Genomic DNA, 23362 nt, shown 5'->3' on the forward strand with positions numbered 1-23362 from the left:
TGCCCAGACCCAAATCAACTCACTTTAGTTTTCAGGGAGCTGTGCCACGCCAGGGGTAAAGGCCCAGGGTTTCTGTACTTGCTCTCACGCTGAGTGAGAAAGCAAATGTAGCCTGTCACCCGCTCGTGTAGCTACAGACCCAGTAACAACAGCTGTCTCCCTTTTCCTTTACCTCGTAGGAACGGGGGTGGGAAGTGTTTCTTTGGCTGTGAAATCACAGTGGAGGCAGCAGCTGCTGAAGTGAGCTAGAAAATTACAAGTGTAGGCAGGATACAAGGCATCAAAAATTGATGCTGGCTAATGGAACAGGGGGTCTGAGCAGCCCGCACGGTGCCCACTGCAGTCGGTTCTGCAAGCGAGCAGGAGCGCTTCCCTTCAGACACCGCCAAGTGTCTGCTTTGGAGAGAGGCACGTCCTGCCATGGATCTCACGCAGGGCTGGGTGCTTGTGCCAAGCACCCGGGACTGTGCTCAGCAGTCTGACTCCGTGAGCTCTGGCTGCTGAGAGGAGACTTCAGTTTAATGTACGGTTAAGACTTCAATCTGTTGTGGAAGCAGGAACAGAGGAGGAATTGCCTATCATGATATTTGAAAAATAAATATGTAACTGAGTGGCTGCATTCAGCCCTGAAAACAAGTGGAAGCTGCATGTGGGCATAAATCTCGTTTCAGAGTTATCTACAGGAATCCATGAAAGTATAAAAATGATGCTGTAAAAAACGGCCAATGGACAAGGCAGTATGTCAGCACTACTCAGGTCTCCTGCCTTCAGCAGCATCTCACCCAGTTTCATGATGACTTTAACCACAGCACTGTCACTTCTGAGCACTGAAATGATGCTTTCTGGAAAAAAATGTCAAAAGGATAATTGGAAGGATCCCAGCTATTTAAAATCACACCTACGGTTCTTTACAAATACATGCATGATTTATTGAAGCAGCTTTGCTGTAATCTTCCTCCAGCTCCTGAGTACATTCTAGCCTTTGCTGGAATGTTTTGAACTGAAAGTTTCACTGTTTCCCCTGCATAATTTGTATCTGCTGCTTTTTGTGTGGGTGTCTTGCTCAAAGACAAATGAGAGATGGATTCTTTTGAATATGAAAACATTTTTGAAAAGCCACAATCACATAAGGAAAAGCAGACAAGCAATATTTTTAGTTGCCTTCTCTGTTTGTGTTATAAAGTTCTGCAGTGATGGCCTTTAAAGATCTCTTCAGGAAGGCAGCAGGGTCCTGAGCCAAAGCCCAGGTAATGCCCTAGGATTTTCCTGCTGTTAGGGTACACATACTCTGCACAGTTCAATTTCTGAATTGCTTGGGGAGGGGATCCTTAGAAAATGACAGCAGTGATGATGCTCTGAACGTCGCTGGGTAGGAATCAGCCTCTCATACATAGTCACTTGCTGATCTCTTGTGCCAGCTGCCCCACATGGGACACTTTGTGTCCACGTGCTTTTAGACTGTAAGAGAGGAAAGGTACCCATCTAATCTACTTCTTCTATTTTTGAATTTCTGTGAAAGAGGATTTGACCATTTTAGGCACATACATGTACATCCCACAGTCAGTTACCTGTCATTTTGTCCTGGTTCTGACCAGGCCAGAGTCAACCTCCCCAGGCAGCCAGCCCAGGTGAGCTGAGTTAGCCCAGGCTGTTTCCACACCACCTGACATCACTCCCCATAAAAGGGGCTGGGTGGAGAGTGATACTGGTTTGGTGCTTCCAGATCAGTCTGTGGCTGTGGTGTTGGGCTGGCCCTTGCATTAGGCAGCACTCTGTAGTCATGGGGTTGGTAAGGTACTTTGTGTTATTGCTGGGTGTGGGTGTGATTGGCTGTTATTGTTTTATGTTCACAGTGCTTTTGTCAGTAAACTGCTGTTATCCCAAACCAGGGAGGTTCTGTCCCTTTCTCTTCTGGGAGTGAGCAAGCAGTATGGTGCTTAGCCAGTGGTTGGGGCTGAACCACCACACATTTACCTTATGTTCCAGTTTTATAATCCATTTCTCCCGGAGATGAGATTTTGCCTTAAATTCTATTCTATTGGTTGGGAGACCAACTTGTCTCACTTAACTCTACAGCTGCCTTGTCACCCAGAAAGAAATGGAGAAATGTGAAGCACCTCGTGCATTCAAGGATCTCAAAGCTCTTTACAAAGGAAGAGGAATTGCAGGTGGTGAGAAGCCATGTACTAAAATTGTTGGCAACTGCTGATGTGGAACTTCCATTAGTTTTTATGCAGCCTTTGACGTGCCCACCACTGTTTTATTAAGAGAACTGATGGGTGGCCAGACACTAAGGTGCTACTACTTCATGCTACACACATGTGACTTTTATTCCACCCTGGCCACTGTAAGACTGATGTGCACCTTTGTCATTGAAGAGGCCGGTGAGAGCTGCACAGCCAGCCTGCCCAGGCTCCACATGGCTGCACCATGGAGGAAAGACTGCCACAAAGGTGAGACAGACACAGAAATCACTCCTTGGGACTTAAGGCTCTCTTTTAGCTCAAACCTCCCCAACATAACAGTGACTTCAGGGCTAACCACAATCACCTTGCTGAGTGCTGTAATACCTGAATCAAGTATGTTCAGAAATGTTAAGTCTTCTTATGGTTTCATGTGCTGCATTATTTTAAGTAATGGGGGCTAGTAGCCTCACTTCAATATATAAATTCCATGCTTATCCTGGTCTGCTCTCTCAGATTTCTCTCTGTCAGTCCAGCTTCTGTCTGTTCATCTGTCACAGAAGAGCAGATTCACTTAAAAAAAAAGGCAGACCCAGTTATACATCCCACAGCATTTTAGAGCTGCTAAAAATAATGGTTGATACAAGTGGTGCTTTTAAAGTTAAAAGTATTAGCTGATGCAAGTAGCACTTTATAAAGTTAAAAGCACTACACAAGCTCTGTTTTAGCTGAGGATAAACAGTTATTAGCGTGGTGCGAATCAGTAACGAGGTGTCACTGGAAGAGAGAAAAAGTTGGGTCTGCAGAGCCTTTTCCTATCATGCTGTCCCCTGAACAGCACTGCCTCTGAAGGCAAATATTTGCCCTGAATAAAACATTCATGCTTCCCATCTAAATAAACAGCAGCCTTGAAATTTGCAGCAATTAATGTCACCTTTTGACAGCAGTAAGGAAATACATCTACACCTGTCATATGTGAAGAGATGACTGTCTTAAAGCACTTGAGAGAGTTGGCTCCTTCATTTTTTCAGGACAGTTGCTCATGTGGTGGTTTAATGAAAAATGGCAGAAACAGAGAAGGATTCTTGACTTCAGCACTCAAATGTAATAATCACAGTTACTGTGAAAATACACAGAGACATTAAGTGCCCTGTGCTGAAAATGCTCCCCTTTGGCAAAGGTACGAGTGCAGAAGCTGGTATGTATTTTTATTAGCTGAATTAGCTGTCAGCAATAGTAACCTGCCCTAGTGAGCTGTCAGTGAGAGTAACCAATGAACAGGAGCAATGGGGCGTGTGTGTGTCTCTGTGCACACACACAAATGCAGATATATGGTACACACACAGAGCGTGTCACTACAGTGATGAACGTGACTGCAAACGTGTGGGGTTATGTGTGCTCATAATGTATATCAATAAACTTACATTCTATTAGCAACAGTAGTGCCTTAAATATGAAGATATTAAAAGACATCTTAAAAAAGCAAAAAGAAACATATTTTTCTGACATAAAAAGAAAAATCCAGCAGAAAGTAGCAATGTGTCACTGATTACTGTTCTCTCTCCATTAACAGGACAAATACTCCCCTGTTGCAGATTGGAACAACAAGCAAATAACATGCCTTATGCTTTGCTCTCCGGTCTGATCTGGATTTCAACTTACTAAATTCCTGTGGCTACATCACAGAGCCCTTCAGCTCTCGGTGTGTCATGCAAAGGGCCATCGCTGAGGCCAGCAGCAGGCTCTCCAGCTCAGGATGGATGATGGCAGTGGTAAGAGCGAGCCTTGCTTTTCCATTTCCTCCCACTTAGAGCTGCTGTCAGACCCGCCACACCTACTGCACAGTCAGCCTCCTTACACTACAGTCAAAGGAACACACTGTGCTGTGGTTAATGCTTTCTCTGAGTGCAGCTTCAGCTCGCTGGTAACGAGGAAAAGCCTAACTAAAGTGGTTTGCCTGTCCTCATCCTGCCTGATTGATCCAGGGCAGGCATGGAGGTCCTCTAACAGACAGGACTGAAGCCAGCTCTGAAGCAGAGAAGGGGAGATGTAAGCACTATCCCTAGGGGAGCTCTACAGCTCAGGCTAGAACCCTTCCTTGTTTGACCCTTCTCTATCCATGGTCTGAAATTCAAATGCTTCAGCAGAGCAACTGGTAGTGTGATACAATGATGATGCTCCTTGATCAAGAAGCTCCTCATACACACTTGATATCTTCACTCCACCTCCTTCTTGGCAATAAACCAGGTTTTATCAAGTTAATGGAGTTCACAACTGTCTTTGTCAGTTCTGGGAATTTAATCATCTTGGTGTTTTTCAGTCTGAGTGCTCAGCTGTTCACGTGCAGCACTTGTAATGCAGCCAGCTCCTCCCTGTTGAGCAAACTAGTCTTCAGTAGCATTCTAGAGACTTTATAGAGACAACCCAGCACTCATCATCAGAAGAGTAGCCCATAATCTCCTTCCATGGCCGAAGTAACCCAAAGGGCCTTTAGTGAGCAAGCTTTCCTGTAACTGCAGTGTCATTAGCCACTAAGCCTCCCTTGAAAACAAGTAGTTGTGAGTTGAATCTGACCTTGTCAGAAGAAGGAAGTGTTTCTTTGCAGGAAGTGAAGCAATACAAGCAGGAAGTGCTTCTAGCATTTTCAGAGTATTCAGCTTTGAGGCAGTATTTGTTTAAGAAATGTTACTCAAAACCTAATGTGATGACAGGCAAGATCTAGATCTAAGTTCTTGCTTCTCCAGCCACACCCTTTAATAACCTTTCCACACAATGTCATGTAATGTTACAATTTCATGTATTCAGCATTAATCCCATCACATCTCATTCAGCTTTCACCTCACTGCCTTACTGTCCTTACAACAGGAAGATACCTGGAAAGCAAACCTGCTTCTATACAGTGCAGCACTGGAACAAAGTATTTGGGGGTTCTCAAGATACTGAATCTTTCAGTTACTGACCCAGAGATTAGGAAGGGGATAACTTCATCACTAGGTGTCCTGGATCTCACAGAGCAATCAAAGATCTGTGAAGTTGTTCCATCTTTCTATCCTTTAATACACAAGACATGACAATGAAAGCAAAAGGAGTGCTAGCAGGTCAATTCCAACAGTTGCTCCCACCTGTAGGAACACAGTTGTATTTGCACAGGAATAGATGACTATTGGTAGCAGAGGGAAAACTGATTTTATTTCCCTGCAAGCTAGGTATAAAAAATCACATTTTCCAGTTTGTCATTTCATTTACTTGGCTAGAAGTAGCAATCTATTTTTAGCAGACATTGCTTACTATTAATTCTAAAAATATGAGGCAAAACAAAGTAATTGGAGTTGTAAGATATTTACTTACCTTCTACAGTTGATGCACCCACATGACAATGCTCTTGTTCAGGAATTACAGGCAGTATCCTTCTGGACTGTGCAGCAAGTGGCACCTGTTGTTTGCTGGTTTTCACTGTTGACAGTTAAAATAATTTTGTCCATATTATTAAACAGCACAAGCATCTGCAGTATGCTGAATGCTGAATCTGCAAGTTGGAAAAGAACCGAGATCTCTCTGAACTCAAGGCAGAGGTGGACAGCCCGTGTTTCAGTGGGATTTCAGTGCCTGGAGGTGCAGATACCTGCCAGAACTCCTAGAATCACTAACGATGTTTTGTATTTAACTTCCTCTTGATACCAGTGGGACTACAAACTGTTTATCCTAAGTCTCCTTGGGAAGCAGCTCAAAGGCAGGCAATTGAATTGCTCTGGGAAATTGTACTAGTAGTGGAAATACAAAAGCACGTGAACACGGTGTAACGGAGCCTCCCAAGACACGGAACCCTGCTGCTGGCCAGGTAAGCAGGCACAGCTGAGACGTGCAACATGAACTTTCTGATTTGCTTCAGGGCAGTCCAGCTTGCCACTCAGGAACATGTGATGTGGCCTCAGCTAACTTGTCAGAGACACACAGGGAGAGGTACTGGGCACCATCTACTCCTTAACAAAGATGACAGCATGTGCCTGAGAAGCAGGGAAAGGTGTGGTGATGCCTTTAGCACATTGGCAATGCTGATAGTGATATATCTTACTGGCATGCAGATAAAAAGGCACAGAAACCACACTGTTAGGCTAATGAAGTCAGGGTTGTTGATATAACACGTTTTTCAAAGAACACAAATAATACCTTAACTCCATGCCCATCCTGCCCCCAACCATAACCTCTGTAAATCTACAAATGGGTTTTCTTCTGAGTTGCTAACAAGAGGATGAACCATGGCACTAGTATGTGGCTACATCCCTTCTCCACTTGCTGCATCACTTGGGCTTCTCTCTTTACAAACGCAATTAAGAAATAGAGTTTTGATCTTGGTAATTAGGCAACTGCATATGAAACGCAAAGTTAAAATAAAACTGGCATGCTTTTAAAAATAGGAATGGATCTTGTTTCACACTCAGGATCAACCTAGAGGGAATGTAGGCTGCTTATCCCTCTGGAGCCTGTGTGCAACACTGTTCTGCATGCAGACAATCTGACAGAGAAATGGCCCCTTGGGCATCAGTGCTCAACTGAAAGCATGCAGGCACTGTAAACAGCTCCCTAAAATTACTTGCATCCTGTGGATTTTACCCTCCCTTCCAAAACATAAAAAAGACTCAAAGAGGTAATAAGGCCTCACATTTTTCTTTAGAAATCTTGTGTCTGAGTTGAATGCTGTGACAAGCTTTGCCTTTCTCAGCATTATTCATCTAAGTTGCAGAGGACAACATAACTATTCATCTATGTCAGGAACTGAGAAGGGTCAGAATCAAACAGGTGATGCTTCACTTGGCCAAGATTAAAGAGATTTCTCCTTTTTTTGGCTTTGCATCTATTTGCTGTTGTAGAAGATGTCTCTTGCCTGTCCTCTTTGCTAAAAAGAAAATGTTATGCAGAATACAAGGAGGAATTCATGGGAATGCCAGTCCTGATACTACTGAGCCAGCATTTCTTCTGTTTCCAACCTGTCAACTAACCCAAAGCTGTAGCAATACATCAGAGAGATGGCAGAATTTCACCTGTTCCCTCTAATCTTGGAGAGAAACTTACTTAATAGGATAGCACAGGAAACAATACAGGAATTCAAATGACTGAGAGGAAATTTTTCTTGTTGTTTCTTATGTGCGTATTACAGCTGTGAAGCCCTCTTACATCAAAGCTTTGGATGTCACAACAATCTAAAGAGTCCAGAAAACAACTGCAGGCCAGCAACCCCATGTTTTTTTTTTTTTCTATGGTCATCACAATGATCCTACAATGTCCATCTTTCAGGATGAGTTATAAAACTACCATCCATCAGAATGAACTTTGTGCTTCTGTGAGCCAGACAAGTGAGTCAGAGAATCCTGTATTTGTATCCTGAAATGGAATGAACCAAACTATGACTCCATGAGCCAGTGAGCTACCACTAAAAATGAGAGAAGTGTACTGTCTGAGTGTTGGAGAGCAAGGCATCGTGTCTGAACTAAAGTTGCCCACACAGGCTGCAGAGGAATGACATGAGGACATTAACACTGATTCCCTGGCTGCACAGTCCCACTCTAGCACAGCAATGGCAGCAGGCCTTTCTTTCCAATGGACCTTATGCTGCTTTCAAAATAGAATAAAAATAATCAAAGAATGTCATCCTTGTGCTAAGAAAAGTAAGTCTAAATGGGAATTAATAGTGGTAAGCTTCTGGTAATAAAAATTCACCTTAAGTATAACAGATATAATTATATTAATGAAACCACTAGTATGAAAAGACCTTGCTAGGTAAATTAAGTCTATGTATTAAATGCCCTGATTTATGTAATTTGTTTCCTGGGGGTTTTTTGTGGGGTTTTGTTGTTTGTTGTTTTTTTTTTTTTTTTTTTTTAACAATGTAGTGTACAGTTCACACAGAGTGGCCTGCTCCCAATGAGTAATTCTGTGCCATGTCCCCAGGCTTGTTTTTTTTTTTAGGATACAGTCATATGTGAATAGCTATACTAATAAGTTGCTAGTAGTGGAAAAAGTACTAAGGTGCTTTAGTGGGCTAAGGGAACATAGGAGCAGGGTAAGTATAGCTGCCTTCCCTCTCTCTGGACCTGGGGCTGCTTTAGGCAGTAAGCTGCACGTGACAGTTCAGCAGTTTCTATCTGAGTTCTTTTAAAACACTGTGGGGAATACTGTCAACTCCTAGTTGCTATTATTAATTTATTAACTTGTTCCAAAACACATACTACTGGATCTTGAATTTGAGAAAGCTCTTCAATTTGTTACCAAATTCTTGTAATAAAAGCTTCTTACGTGGGAATCTCCCTAAGATTCTCTGTCATGAACCAAAGCAAGGAACTGATTTTTATTTTATGGACCATTTCCTATGTGCTACTACTATCAAGTCCTATTTAATATAAAAATCCTCTGTGTCTGGAAATACAGATCAGCCACTTAAAGAATACATACTTCTTCCCTGAAGAAAAAGCACCTTGTACTCTTTCCCTTCTCTTGTGGCTGCATTTAAGGGCAACTGTGTTTTGTCAACTCATGCCATTCAAGGGACTGTTTTACAAAATTGCAATGTCAGGAACAGATCCAAAGTCTAGAAAACACCCTCTGCACAGCCCATGCTCCAGTGCATAGTTTTTTTGATTAACAGCACAATGTTTAGTCAACATTTATGACTGGAATGCTTTAAAGCTCCCCTATGCTCACTCTCTGTGCCTAATCCTTTGTACTACCATGAATTTGGAAGGCCGTTATTTTAATACTACCCTAGAGAAAATTTTTCCTCCTTTCCTCTGGCCACCAGACTTAATGGTAATTAATGGAACCACTAACAGTTTCACAAAACTAGCATCCATGCTGTAAATTATCACTTTGTAGGACCACAGAGAGATTGACAATAATTTCCTGAGCCTGACTAAGAAATCATTCTCGCCCTCCAAGTATAGGTTTCCTCATTCCCTTATCCTTTCTGAACTTTGAATAACCTTTTAGTACCTATATATCTTTTCATCTATATGAGATTCTGTCACATCCTCTCAAATACCTAGTTACTTGTTCTCATTGCAGTGTTTCCAGGGTGGATGTACTGTCTTCAGTGGATCTCAGTGTTTTGTTTCAAGATTCCAAGCTATGTACTAATGATAGCAATAATATTATTAAGAGCTGTTGAAGAAGTCATCTGCAGCTATTGCTAATCCATTATCACAGTAGCAAATCTTAAACTTAGCAACTGTGGTAAAAATAAACTCTGCTCATGTGGTCTTGATTCCACTGTAAATTATATTGGTATGAATAGGGAAACTGACTAGATTGACTGGAATTATGGTGTGTGAAATCAAGGAATTGCATATAAAAATAAAATCCATTACAGTAGTTCATGCAGCTAAACATATTTCTGAGTTAAATGGATAAACTGAAGTGGGAGGAACAAACCAACCAATATGGGATTCCTGTTCTCTTCAGTGAAATCTAGTAAAGTGAGATTTGAATTTCCATAAAACTCCATCATCAAAAGTGCCTTTGGATATACAACACTGGAAATGTCACTGTGAGCACGCTGATAAAACAGGTATGGTATTAGTGAAGCTGCTCAAGACAAAAGATGTCAGAAAGATAATTCCTTTCATGCAGGATGAAAATAATGAGCTCATAAATACATCTTAGAGGTAGCCAGTGCTTTAAAAGCAAGAAGCATAAATTGTGCTCCCAGGAGAGATCAGGCAGACAGGGAGCTATTCTCTCTTTCCTTGGTAAAATTGAAATGCCATGACTTACTGAGGGGTAGAGAAAAATGATTGAGTCTCCTCTTACTCATGAAGAACTGGCAAAACAAACAGGGAGGGACCCAAGCCTGGCCAAATTTGAAACCATGTTTTTCATTTGTTTACTTTGTAGTTGTTCTTGGTTTGGAGGGAGGTTGGCATGCCATTCAGAGCTGTTATTTTATATGTCCACATTTTTTTTAAAGACAGAGCTCCCTTTGTGAAACCAGAATCCTTAGAATTTATTAAAGCATATCCCTCCTCTACCAAATCAGTCACTCTCAGAGCTACAGCTGTTAATTTCCCTTCACACAGAGATTTGTTACCAAATCATAATATCTGGAACTAAAACTTTGACTTTTCCCATGGTATTTCATTTATCTGTGCTAAACACACTGCACTCTCAGAAGACCACATTTTAATTCCCATCTGAGACTAAAAAATTGTACTTTGTGGGGATTTTTCCCTTGAAATAGGCTACAAAGTGCTAATAGAGTTGTTCCCTGAGTCCTGCTTCCACCATCCAGTGCATCTTTGGTAGTGGATTTTGTCAAGAGTCCTGAACACACAGAGCATACAGACACTCATGTACATGCCTCTATACTTCTGATGTGCACACAAAGCACTCAGCTACCCAACCTCAAACGTGGCACAAAGCATGATCAAAAATTAAAAGGAGGTAAAAACCCTGAAGTCATTAATGCAACACATTTGGAAGACTGTGAGAAGCATTCCCACATGGAATGCATAAGTGTTCTTATAGTTTCATCATTATAATTATTTGTGATATAAAAATGTTCCCATAATGTAAGTGAGGTCAAATTTAGACAGGATCAAGATAACTCTGAAAAAAAACTGAAGCAACCTCTGACAGGAAAGACTGAAAAGGTCTTTCTTGATCTTCTCATGCCTCAAGATTTGTTAAGTTTTAATTTTACTTTTCTATTACTTACCAGGTAAAGGGGGGATGTTAGCAGCAGATACAGTTTTTCTTGCCTCTCTAGAACTCTTTCTTCTGTGTTTACAATCTGTTTTAAACAAAATGCATTATTCTCAACTATAGAATGACATATGGCACTGATTAGATGGAAAGCTGGTAGACCCCTTAAACTGTTAAAAAATTTTCATGAAAATCACACAGGAGAGTTTTGAAATAAGGTGATGAGGAGAACCTGGGGCCAGATGTTTTATATTTTCATGAATGAAATTTTCTGGAAATTCCATTCAGGTTTACCCCTTTCAAACGATTCCTTCCCTCCTCTATACTGTATACCTGGAACAAATTTGCAAGGTTATCAGAGAAGTACATGTCCCAGGAAAGATTCAGACTCATGCTGCTGACAGTGGAATAGCAAGGATGGAGTGTGCTGGCATCCTAGGAAGCTGATAGGTTCTTTGCAAGTGTGGGGGTGTTTGTTTATCGTTGGAAGCACAGTTGAAGAGCAAGCTCTATACCACCCAGAGACAGAGCTGGGCTGAACATCTCTGACTGTCCTCAGCACAGTTCATAAATTCCTCAGTCTTTCCATCCTTCTGCTCTCTCAATACTGTGCTCTTGGTGGGGTTATTGCAGTTGATGGTGCAACTGTTATGGTTAGCCCTGTTCTACAATGATAGCAGGTCAGGGCTTAGCCTTTGATGACAGGCTCGCTCCAATTCTACTTAACAGAATTGACTTTTATCTTTTCCTTTTGAGAACACTGGAGAACTTAATCTTTAAGAAATTCATTAAATTAGCATTATTTAGGTCATGATTTTTTTATGAATAGCCAGCAGAGATCTAATGTGCTGGAGCCCTTAAGAATGCACTATAACAGTTAATGTCAGAGGAAGCTCTAGAAGACAAAAGTAGAAGGAAAAAGGCAAAAGGAGTAATTTCTAATTTAGCTCTTTTGTCATGGATTGGTAGTAACATCTACCAATTTTATTTGGAATTTTATTTTATACACTCATGGAAATAACTTCATTAATGTTTCAGGGATTCTCAAAGTCTGCCTAGCAGAATGTCTTGGAAGGTCTCAAGAGGAAATGAATAATTCTGTATTTCTTAACAACTTTCAGTAGTGCTCAGAAATTAAGAGAAAAAATTATCTGAATTATGACTGTAAAAATTCTTAGCAGCTGTTTTAGGCTCAGTAATATTCTGCTGTAAAAGGCAGTATGTAGACTTGCAATTATAGGTGTCAGCATAATATATACACATAAGGAAGACAACCCTTAAATATGATTTTTATGTGCTTGTCTTTTTGCTAGTAACATACTGATGTTGTTTATAACATTACATATTTAACTAAAGAAAACACTATTCTTCTATTAACAGAAAATATATTCTATAATCAAATCAGTAATTAGAAGCCTCAAAAGAGCATCTTCTCCTCCCTGCTTGTGTCCATGACAATTCTGAAAAACCTTAAGAATAAAGGCATTAAATCACTAATCATCCCTGCTAACAGTTCTGCATTTAAAATGCGAAGTTATGACTCAAAGCATAGAAAATCATAGTCACGACATTTATAGGTAGCTTTGAAATTACAATAAATGTCCTTTAAATTAGAGCATGTAATAGCTCACTTATAAAGACCTAATTTACACTTGGTGCGATTTTTATATACATAAAATAGGTCTCAGAATTTGGGTCTAGCAATAAGTAAAAGATCATGCATTTTAACCAAGGTAATCTCGTAAGGAGCTTCTTTAATCATTGTGGTGGTGGTGGTGGGGAGAGGCACAGATTTGCTATTTTAAGCAACTGTTTTGCTTATTCTTTTAAAATATATGCATAAAATATTTACCTTATGCAAAAAATATCACATAAAGGTTTTGTGGGGGGGAATTCTTCTTCCTCCTGTTCAGTTATCATTAAAGCTAGACTCCTGTTGCTCCATTGTTACAAAATTGCCTGTGGCTATAGTTAGGATGATCAGGGGAATGGATATGGCTTATAATTTTTTTACTACCCCTGTGACCCAGGTCCCCATTTGGCAGCTCTGGACTACAAGGGCAATGGACATCAGCCTGGTAATAGCAAGTAAATGCTGGTTCTCTGGAGGCATTCTGCTCACTGGGGCTGACACTGACCAAAAGTGTCAGGAAACTGCTGCAATTATCACAGGTAAGAGGTTAAGTAACATGCTTTTCACACTGATGAAAGGGAGTGTGCTTCCTGTACCACCCACCTCTGACTGGGGATGAAAAACAAAGATCAGCAGTTGACAAGCAGTCAATTTTGTACATTGTTTTTGTGCAGAGGACTTCATCTTGATTGCTTAAAAGTCTCCTGCTCCAGCAACTCCTACACTTTTATTCTTGCTTTCCTCATTGCATTTCTTCATTCTTTCATTGGTAGAAAAAATACTGTACATCCTGATTCAGCCCACAACCCAAGTAAACTGCATAGGAAGAGCCTGTCTTGGCTGGTAAAGGCATTTTGAAGAAACATTTCTTTCAGTCTCTGAACTAAGGACAAGTTCTTTCATAGCAGAGTTTTAATCAATCACTAGGAATAGCCAATAGTGCTGATTCAGAGATGGCAGCATTTTTAGTGTTTGCTGAAATAATATCAAAGAGAAGAAATATTATCTGTGCTTAACCCAGCTCTGGGGTTAAGAAGGCATAGCTTGGTTGGCCTGTGCATGATTACACCACCATTGAATTTAGATAACCAGTTTTCAGGACAGACAGATGAGTGCATATATCCTCATATGTATCCTGTAATTTTTCTTGAGCATGACCTACGATGAATCATCTTCAGGAAGAAAAGGGTATTTCAGCCTGGTTGTATTGGTCACTGGCATTTCTGCCTAAAACCTTCAATGCAGTTCAACTGCAATTGTTTTATGTACTGACCAAAGATCATAGACCAACAAGCATCTGTCAAAAAAACTATTTCATTCACCATCAACAAGCTTGGATTTGCATCCACAGTTCAGAAGTGAGAGGTAACAGTATCAATCATCTGAGTATAAGAAGCTTTTACCATTTAAAATATTGGTGTCTGAACCACATTAATACTCAACAGCTTTGTCATCACAAATTAATACATTTTTCATTGCATGGAAATTTGTGCAGATCAACTCTGTGTTACTTACATTTTTGTTTATTTTCTTGGACTATTTTGTAGATGACGATTGAAATAGTGAACAGAAAAACTACTGGGATCATAGTGAGCCAGATGATCTTCGCTGTACACATCGGATCTGCCCATAAAATGTAGAAGAGATAAAGTGAAGCAGGAAATCACTGGCAGAAAAAAGTAGGACAATGCATCTTGGTAGGTTTTTTGTCACCACAGATGAAAATTTAATGCAAAACAAAAGATGACACCTTTTTCTTTTAGCCTTCATTGCTTAAAATTGTTTCCTATTTTTCCTATTTTCCTATTTAGCTTCATTTTCACCTGTATCTTATCTTCCCATGACTGAAATAGTTATACACAGCTAAGTGAAATGAAAACTCCTGTTTGTATAACTGTTACATGCAACTGAGCCAGGAAGAAAATACTTCTAAGATCTACTTTTACATTTAAGGTAGAACAAGGGCAATATATATCCCCTCTTTATTTAGATGTAGCACAGAATAATTGGTCCACAGTCCAACACTGACCTGTACTGCCATTCTCAACCTCCTGGTCTGTCTTCATATATGGAAGAAAGTAAGATTCCCCATACAGAAATTGTCTTAACACAAAGTGAGGAAGTGCCACCAATAAAACCCTTTGGGGGAGTTCTTTTAGCCAAAGCTAAATAACTTGGGGGAAGAATTACCGTGGGAATGGGTGTAGGAGGTAGGCTGCTCTTTTGGACAGCAGCTGCTGCAGAAATGCACTCACATTCCATGGGGAATAGTTCAATAACTAGCACAGGCCAGGACTATATACCACAGAGAAAGGATGTGGGGAACTTTCCTCCCTGGCTGTTTGAAAGACTTTTCAAACTTCTTTGTTAACTTCTATGTTAATGCATACCTTAGCATTGTCAAATAACTAATTTAAAAACCAACTATGTTACTATGACTCATATAAAATCAAATTACAGACTATAGCCAAACCACTGTTTTTGTTTCCTTGATTTAGAATAGTATAATTAGACCTAGATCAACTTGTGTATCTTCTCCCCTGAGACGTCATGAGGTAACTGTGAATAACCCCATTGCTCTTTGAGGCAAGCACAGCTCATCCCTCCTAATTCAGCACATACAGTCATTAGGCTCCTTTCAAACAGAGTATGGTACCCCATCTTGTAGTGACTTGTATATCAGCCTTGCTCAGATAAACCCCTGAGCACTGCTCTAGCTTTGTTTGAAGTAAATAGAAAAAAAAAGATAATGCATTGTTAATTTTAATTGTTAATTTGAGATAACTACTGTCCAGGCAAATTACCATTATCTTACAGTTTTCACACAGGTTAGCGGGGCAAGGTACAAGCTACACTCCTGTCATAGCTAGACCTCCTTAATTTTTTTTAAAAAATAAGCTGCCCTCTCTTTTATCTAGGATTTTATCTGAACTTACTCAATGCAGGTTTAGCCAACCCCAAAACACTTCTTTTTTTTTTCTCCCCAGCAAAGGTAGAACATAAAACGCATTTGCCATACCAAACTAAATTAATGTAATAATTCAGCAATTCCCAGATGGCAAGTGTTGGATATAGACGTACTGGAAGCCATGACCATGGTCAGGCAATCAGCCAAAAAACTCCTGCAACACAAAGAGAAATTTAAAAAGCTGACAGGCTGTCTTCTGGGAAAATCAAGCTCAGCTCAGCTGAAGATTTCTCTTTTAAGTGTACAGTACGAGGGCTGTGCAACAGGATGTTACAGTATGACATTAGGAAAAGTCAAACCTGTCTCCTGCTTCTTCTGTCACTGAAATTAATTTTTATTTACCTCCAAGGCAACAGGATTATGGCATTATCAGGGACGAGGGAAAGAAAAAAGTAATACCAGGTTTTGTCATACATGCAATTTGTGAGTCTGTCACCGCTAAGCAAAAAATTGTACACTTACTTTGCTGTGTACACTTACTTTTCAAGGGGAAAAAAAGCCACAGCTAAACCTGCTTCAAATCACTACAAAAACCTGTCAGCTGCCTACTAAAAAATGTCTATTACTAAGGGATTATCAAAATTGTATTATTTTCTTGTGAAATACTTGAATACTTCCAAATGATTCCTGAAAGAACTACCTACTGGATATTTGTTATGAGATTGATAATGTTTCTGGTTTGATTTCCATTCTGACTCTGCTTTGTAACTTACATTCCACATAAGACTTCAGTTGCAGTGAAATATTTATACAGTCACTTTGGTCTTCCATCATTGCCACTAGACAGGAATGATTTAGGTATTCTTCAGCTGCATTTCTTCCTCTGACTGTAGAGTTGTTGATGTGCATTTCCAGCATGTAGAAAGTAATATACTCTACTTCCTCTTTCTTGGAAACGGTAGTGAAATTAAAATATTTATAGAAATAAATATCTTCTCTTTCCACTTCAAGTGAGCCTTTTGCTTTTGGAACTAAAAAAATAAAAAAACCTGTTATACAACATGTAGTAGACAAGGAGACAATTCTCAGAAAGAATACAAATAGGTTCTCTGGCTCCTTTGCAAAAAACACACAGTAGGCTTTTGCATTATTGATCATGATAAAAGGGACAAAAGGATGCCATGTAAAGTTATTCTGAGCAGATCTGAAGAGTATTGATTATCTATATAGAATATATTTCCCCTGAAAATTAATGGCCCCTTTTTTGCTTTACTACCAGCTTCAGAGCTTTTCAGTTTCCTGTTGGTTTTTGTCTGTTCTCAAAGGTAACAGACAAAAATCAGGCTAGGAAAAAAAAAACAACCAAGTAAAAGCCACATGATGATAGAGATTTGAAGTGTACATCTAGTCTATCTGCTACCAGCTGCAGAAGGTCCTTGGTTTGCTTCAAACCACACAAGCTCTGAGACTTGCACAATGTCAACAAGAATCATAGGTAGGCAAGATACTGCAAAAGTGTTTAGACCTGCACAGGTAAAACAGAACTGAGCTTGTCCACATATTTTCTGTTGTGTTTTTTCCATTCTGGTTAAGACAGCAATTTTGTAATATTTCTAATATTCAGGACTTGGCCTGTTCCCCCAGTTGCTGACAATGTCAGGAAAGCAAAATTCAGAGGCATCCTCTTCCCCAAAGGTTTCCAGACACTTTGCAAGTGTATAGGGCACAGAAGGAATACACTGCTGCTGCTCTGAAAAGATGTGGATGTTGCCAAACTCTTCTCTGTATTGCTGTGCCAGTCCTTATTCAGTGCTGCCTTACATGACACATGCAAAGCCAGATCTGGTACCACACAGTGATGGATATCATAGACAACAAGTGTGAAAATGATTATTTCTTTGTATAGTTGCCAGATGAATAGATACCATCTTCAAATCAGCCCTTCAGATACTTGCTCACAACCTATCTAGAAGTAGATTTCCACAATGACATTTAAAAGCAAATTCTGCATAAAAACTGATCATAAACTACAAGTCCTTAAAAATAAATGAAATATTTTTTTTAAATTTAGCAAAATTAAAAGAATAAAGATGGGGATATAAAAGGGTTCATAAAAGCCAGACAGCAGAGATCAAATTCGCAACAGAAATATCCCAGGAGGCTGCTGGTTAAGGCACTCTTTTCTCACAGCACCTTCTTCGCAGACCAATACAAAGACCCCTGAAGATGACAAGCACCCCCTCCCCAATTTTATACAAGATCCTCAAAGAAAAGAAATCAGCATTTTGCTACTGACATGTTTCACTGACAGCCAGGAATGAATGCCACTGATAATCTGTCATAAAACCTGCATTTTCTAGCCATACAAAGACAAGCTAAAAAGAGCCCATTGTTCATAGATTTGCAAGAACCATAGAGATCCAGCAGCATATTATAACTACCAAATAAAAAAATGTCTTTTATGTTGTAATTATCAATTTCAAAATTAAGCATTTCTCTTCCACTACTTACTTTCTTTAACTCTTGACCCTGATCCTTTGCGATCAACATTCACTTCTCTCTTGGATTTACACTCGGTGTGTTTAGTGTGGGACTGCTGTTCCGTCCTGGAGGACTGGCAAATACACGCAATGTTTTGGAAACTGGAGTGGTTTACAATGGCCTTCAGTAAAATAACCTGGTTTTCTCTTCTTTGTTGTGCTGATGTGTTGCAAGAATTGTTAAAAGTACAAAGTGGAAAAGTGGTGTCGTTTGATGAGCAGGTATCCACACATGACAGGATTACAGTGTCAACTGTAAAAACAAAAGTAAAGAGTATTATATTAGCAAGACAGCATAGAGGACACATGGATACTATGGGCATGGCAGCATCACGTGTTACACCTTTTACCCATCTTAGAGTGAAATGGTGAAATGCACTTTCTTTTTTGAGGGTTATGGCAGCACATTGGACCCATCAACAAGTGAGAGAAAGCAAGCAGAGTTTTCCCACAACCTAGAGACTGGATTTTATTGCTGCACTGCACAAAATCTCTTGTAACACTACCTTGAATTTGTGGTGCTAGCTAGTCACATTTGTGTTTCAAAGCTGCTCCAATTTCACTGTGCTTGAAAAGAAGATGAAAGCACTCATGTTTAAAGGGGGAACTCAGCACTAGATCTCTGCAATTGCAACACACCAGTGCAATTATGTTGTAAAATAGGTATAATTAGAATGAAAACTTTCTTTCCAATGACAGTGAAACCACGCAGTGAAAATACAGACAAATGCTGCTGAATGCTCTGACCCCACGCTTCATGTTCTCTTAATTTGTTTCAAAAGACACAAATTTTAATTGTGACCACTGGGTTTGGTATTCGCAGTCAAGTTTCAGCATCAGATCACCATAGCTAGAGCACATTAATGCAGTTCTGGCAAGTAGCAAAAGACACATAGGATTAATTTTTAATGAGTGTTATTTTAGCTGTCTTCCACATTAAAGTAGGGCTTTATTGTACAAATCATGCATCTTTACTTGAGTTAACTTTGAACTATTTTTTCAATATGAAAAGTATTTAAGAATAGAAAACTTCTGGGGCCCTGACATGAAATACACATTTATGAATACAAATAACCACACCCCAGAGTCGATGCACTAACCTATAGTTTTGTAGCTCAGCAAGTAGTACCCTTCTCTCTCTATAAAAGGGAAAGTTTGCTTCTAAATTCCATTATGAGTAACTGGAGTAACACGTACACAAATCCTTATGTATATAGAGAAAAACAGCCTTTAAATGCTCCAGTTCTCAGCTGCAATCTGACAGTTTCAACAGGCCATCTGTACTCACATCACAGCAGGCTGACCTCAGAAACTCTTCAGTGGAGGATTTCAGACAGGATGCAGAAATAAAATCCAAAATCCAATGCCAAAGCCAATTATCTTCACTTTACTAACACTACATCAGAGAGTCATAAGCTCCTTATAAAGCTTAATAATTCAAAATGTAAAATGCACATCCTGTGCAGGTAAGAAAATCATTCATTTTAATTCAAAAAGGAAAAATGTCAGATAAAATTTAGGGCCTGACCTTTTCTTGAAGCAAGTTAAAACATTTTCCTTGAAACACTTATGATCTGACTCACAGAACCTGGAGTGGAACAGACTCCCGAGGTCAAATTCTTCCAGCTGAAGGAGGCGTTTTAAGCAGAACGTCTCTGTGGAGGTGAAGCCAGGAGCAGAACTGAATGCTCATTCTGCTCTCATGGCAAGGCTTGTGTGCATCTGGGCAATCAGTTTGAAACCACTGCTGCAGCTCTCCAGGTCAGCTAATGGCAATTCCCTACCACACCACTTTCACCAAGAAGTTTGCACACAGACTTGGGAATCTGCTGCCTATGCTGTGAAAGGGGTCTGTTTTGGACTTCACACAATGCTAAACAGGCTCCAGAGCTGCCCATGAGCCATGCTGTAGATATGTAAAAGGCATGCTATCTGAGTAGAAAAAGTTTGAATGCTGTCCTGCTAGAGAGGGTGCTTCCTGTCCTCTTGAAGTATCTCTACTGAGAAACTGATTCAAATTACAATCTGTCATCAGTAAACTGTATTTTCTTCCAGCTCACAGGATGGTGGACTTTCAAGGGAAGGCTATCTATTGTTGAACACTGTATGTAGGGCTGCAAAGGAGTAGACTTTCCCAGTGGATTACATGACAGACAGCTGTACCCACAGGAGGCTTGCTCCTTGCTGCAGGACTGGGAAGCACCCTCCCAAAGGTAAACGGCACCAGAAATGAGGAAAAGGTTTTGTGCAATCTGAACACAGACAAACTGAAGAGTTAAGAGGATCACTGAGATGAAACCATGCAAAGTATCTCTAGGAAACTGCTTTATATGCAAAGGTCTGTAACCTGCTTGATTTACTTTCGGAAGATCTGTGAAATTCCTTTATTAAGCCTTCATTTACAAGGGGTTTTCCATAGAAAATCCAATTCCATTAAAAAGAAATTAGTCACAGGGAAGATATGAATTTGTACAAAACTTGATTCTCATTAGGAAAATCATTAATATTTCATTTTGGATCTTGCTTGACTTCTTCATTTGATCTGTTGTATTCTGTTCCAAATCAATTCAGCAGTATATAAAATTACATTTTTTTATCACCTCCTTAAGGAAATGATAGCTGTCACATAGTATTGCAGAGATACCAGGTCTGCAGTACAAATTGGGGAGCACACAACTGACAGATTAAAGGAGATACACTCCATCAAGTAGCTGGACCCAGAGGACAGGACTGGGATTGAGAGCATCAGACTCCAAACAACAGCCTCCTGTTCTAAAGCAATGTACTTTAAAGGTTCAATGACTCGCAACCAAAGTGGGTTGCTACACAAATATAAAGGGAACATTTCACTTATGGCAATGCTGAACCGTATTCTTTTGATAAATTTTTAAAGGCTTGGCTCTTCACAAATTGATTTCCCGTGAAATTTCTGTTTAATGAGAAATTTGCATTTTTATTCCCACTCCAGAATGGATATAAATGCTGGAACTTCCCCTGGGATAAAACATCCAAGTTTCACTTACTTCTATCTGTGTACTTTGCTCGCCTGCCACTTCAGGGGTTATATTAAAAACCTGAAGTACCTACAACGTTAATGAGATCTTAGAAAAGCCTGTGGAATTGGGAGGTCTCTGCAACTCCTTTAGGAACTCCTCACAGAGGAAAATACAGGGACTGTGTTTCTGTGTGGTGAAGCTTCATGGGGTAATCAGCAATTTGACACATCTATGGCAAAGTAATTCTGTACATTGTAGTTTTGCCACAACATCTGAAATGAAACCAGTTTCCAACAGGTTTTCAATGAACCAGAAACACAAATTCCTTGGAATTTTCAAAATGAATAGCTCATTTACTTTCTCGTTTCGTTTGGACACTGTTACACAGTCTGTTACACAGTCGTATAGTTTTTAGAACATCCAAAATTAGGCAATGATTCTAATTTCCAAAATATAATTCAGTGCTGCATTCTGCTCGTATACTGCACAATCTTACTTCAGACATGCTGTGATTAATATCATATGTAGATACCAGAATTGCAGTGACTACCTATTGCAGCATAAAGCATCTCCAGGAAGAGCAATCTAGGAAAGTTATCATGGAAAAATGCACAATTACTCTTTGATGTCTAACAGTAAGGTGAATGTTTTCTTCTGATAATAGCCATGTCATTGTATATTTGCATAGTCGGTGCTAGCAAATACTTTGATTACTTCTACATGGAGGCAAAACATTAATTATTCCAACATCTTAAACTGATGCATCGATTTTATGATGTTTGAAACTTGTGACAGCTTACCTGGTTTGTTTGTTTATATACTAAAAAAAAATCTGCAAATTATATTCTAGTTACTATTGTGTTTATTCTTTGCAGTTACTGAAAACAGAAATTTAAATATAAGTAACCTAATCTGTATATATTTTCCCCAGAAAATTATGGTTCATAAATATTTTATGTTGTCATGCTTGGGAACACACACCATTTGTCAAAGGGATGCTTTTACCGTAACATTTATCTATTCAAAAGCTTACTTAAGAATAGATGTGACAAAACTGTTTTAATATTAGTTTATTTGTGGATTTTAAAGAAAGCCCTGAATACGTAATTTACACACATAGATTTTTCATGCATCCTAAATCCAGTGTTGACCTTTAGGATCATGAATTGGGGATTTATGTTAAAAGAATTGCGTCTCTTCTCCGCTACTTTTTGTCAGGTTACCACTGCATATCTCTTTCACAGACAACATCTCATATCAGATAGTAAATGTACACAATTTTATAGGCATTTAAGTATAGAAACTTAAAAAGAGTTATTTTTTAAGAGATGAGTACCTGCTATAAAAAAATAAGCATTTTAACTACTTTTTTAATGATGAAGATAGTGAAAGTACAATTGCATGGAAATAGTTACTAAAAAATTAGCTGTGTATGCAAGTAAATGACACGGTCATTTCAAATTTCCACAGATAATTAACTCTGTCAGTTAAAAAATGTAATGAAAAATTCTCTATGCTTCACAAAGTCCATATGAATATAGCATCCTAGCGATCGCTTTTAGGAAAGCACATGCTGACTCTTCAGTTGCAATCAGACTTTGGAATCAACAAAAGGCTGTTATAAAAACTGATCACTCACCTTCATGGATTTTGAAAAATTCAGGCAAACAAAAAAAAATAATGGTAATTATTCCAAGTGCTAATCTGAAGACTTCTGGCTTTCTCAAAAGCAAGCACATGTCACCGAAGCACTCCCATCTACCACAGTGGTGGTAACTTCCTTCCTGGGTTAGCTTTCAACTTAGCGCACTTTGCAAAAAAAGGTCTTTGCATTTCCTTTTCTAACAAATTTTCTTTTTACTTCTCAGTACGTTAAGTCATAGAGAGCTAAGTTCTGTTCTTACACTGACATAGATGAGGATGACTCAAGTGAACACACTGAAGATAAAACACACATACCGTGACAAAATAAGAAAAATCTTGCATAGAAACTATTTTACTCATTTGGGGTGGTTTTGTTTTAGGAACACCACCCCCTAATGGCCACTTTCATATACCTTCTAATCAGAGAATGACTCATTGTGAAGGAATGTGAGTCAGATATGGAGATTTTATTGTTTTATTTATATACATATGCATTGGGGACAGAAGGAAGATGATTTTATGTAATACAGAATCTTTAAGAATTTGATAGACTATGAATTTGATCATCATTTCTGATCTGGCCAATAAGTGATGTACAACGAACCAGTGTGACATGTTTGTATTACCGCTGCTGCAGTATTCTTAAAAGGTAACAGATGTGTTGTTCATCTGAAGAGCATTTTCAGTGTGTATGTTACTATCACAAGAAGACTGGATAGAGCCATGACTATTTCTACACTTAGTAGTCACAATTTTTCAACTAAACT

At 39.3% G+C, this 23362-nt stretch overlaps 1 protein-coding gene across 1 annotated transcript; it reads right to left on the reverse strand.

Annotated features, from left to right (window-relative positions):
• Positions 1–4268: 4268 nt before the first annotated feature.
• TMEM156 (transmembrane protein 156) lies at positions 4269–22690 on the reverse strand (the record flags this gene model as incomplete). Its single annotated transcript, XM_084266758.1, has 8 exons — positions 4269–4414; positions 5532–5626; positions 6461–6497; positions 10888–10962; positions 14023–14130; positions 16189–16446; positions 17927–18208; positions 22591–22690. The coding sequence occupies 8 exons, from the start codon at positions 22688–22690 to the stop codon at positions 4269–4271; spliced, it is 1101 nt and encodes a 366-aa protein (XP_084122884.1).
• Positions 22691–23362: the final 672 nt, after the last annotated feature.

Source organism: Gallinula chloropus (assembly GCF_964237585.1).
Source record: "Gallinula chloropus genome assembly, chromosome: 7".
Lineage (NCBI taxonomy): Eukaryota > Metazoa > Chordata > Aves > Gruiformes > Rallidae > Gallinula > Gallinula chloropus.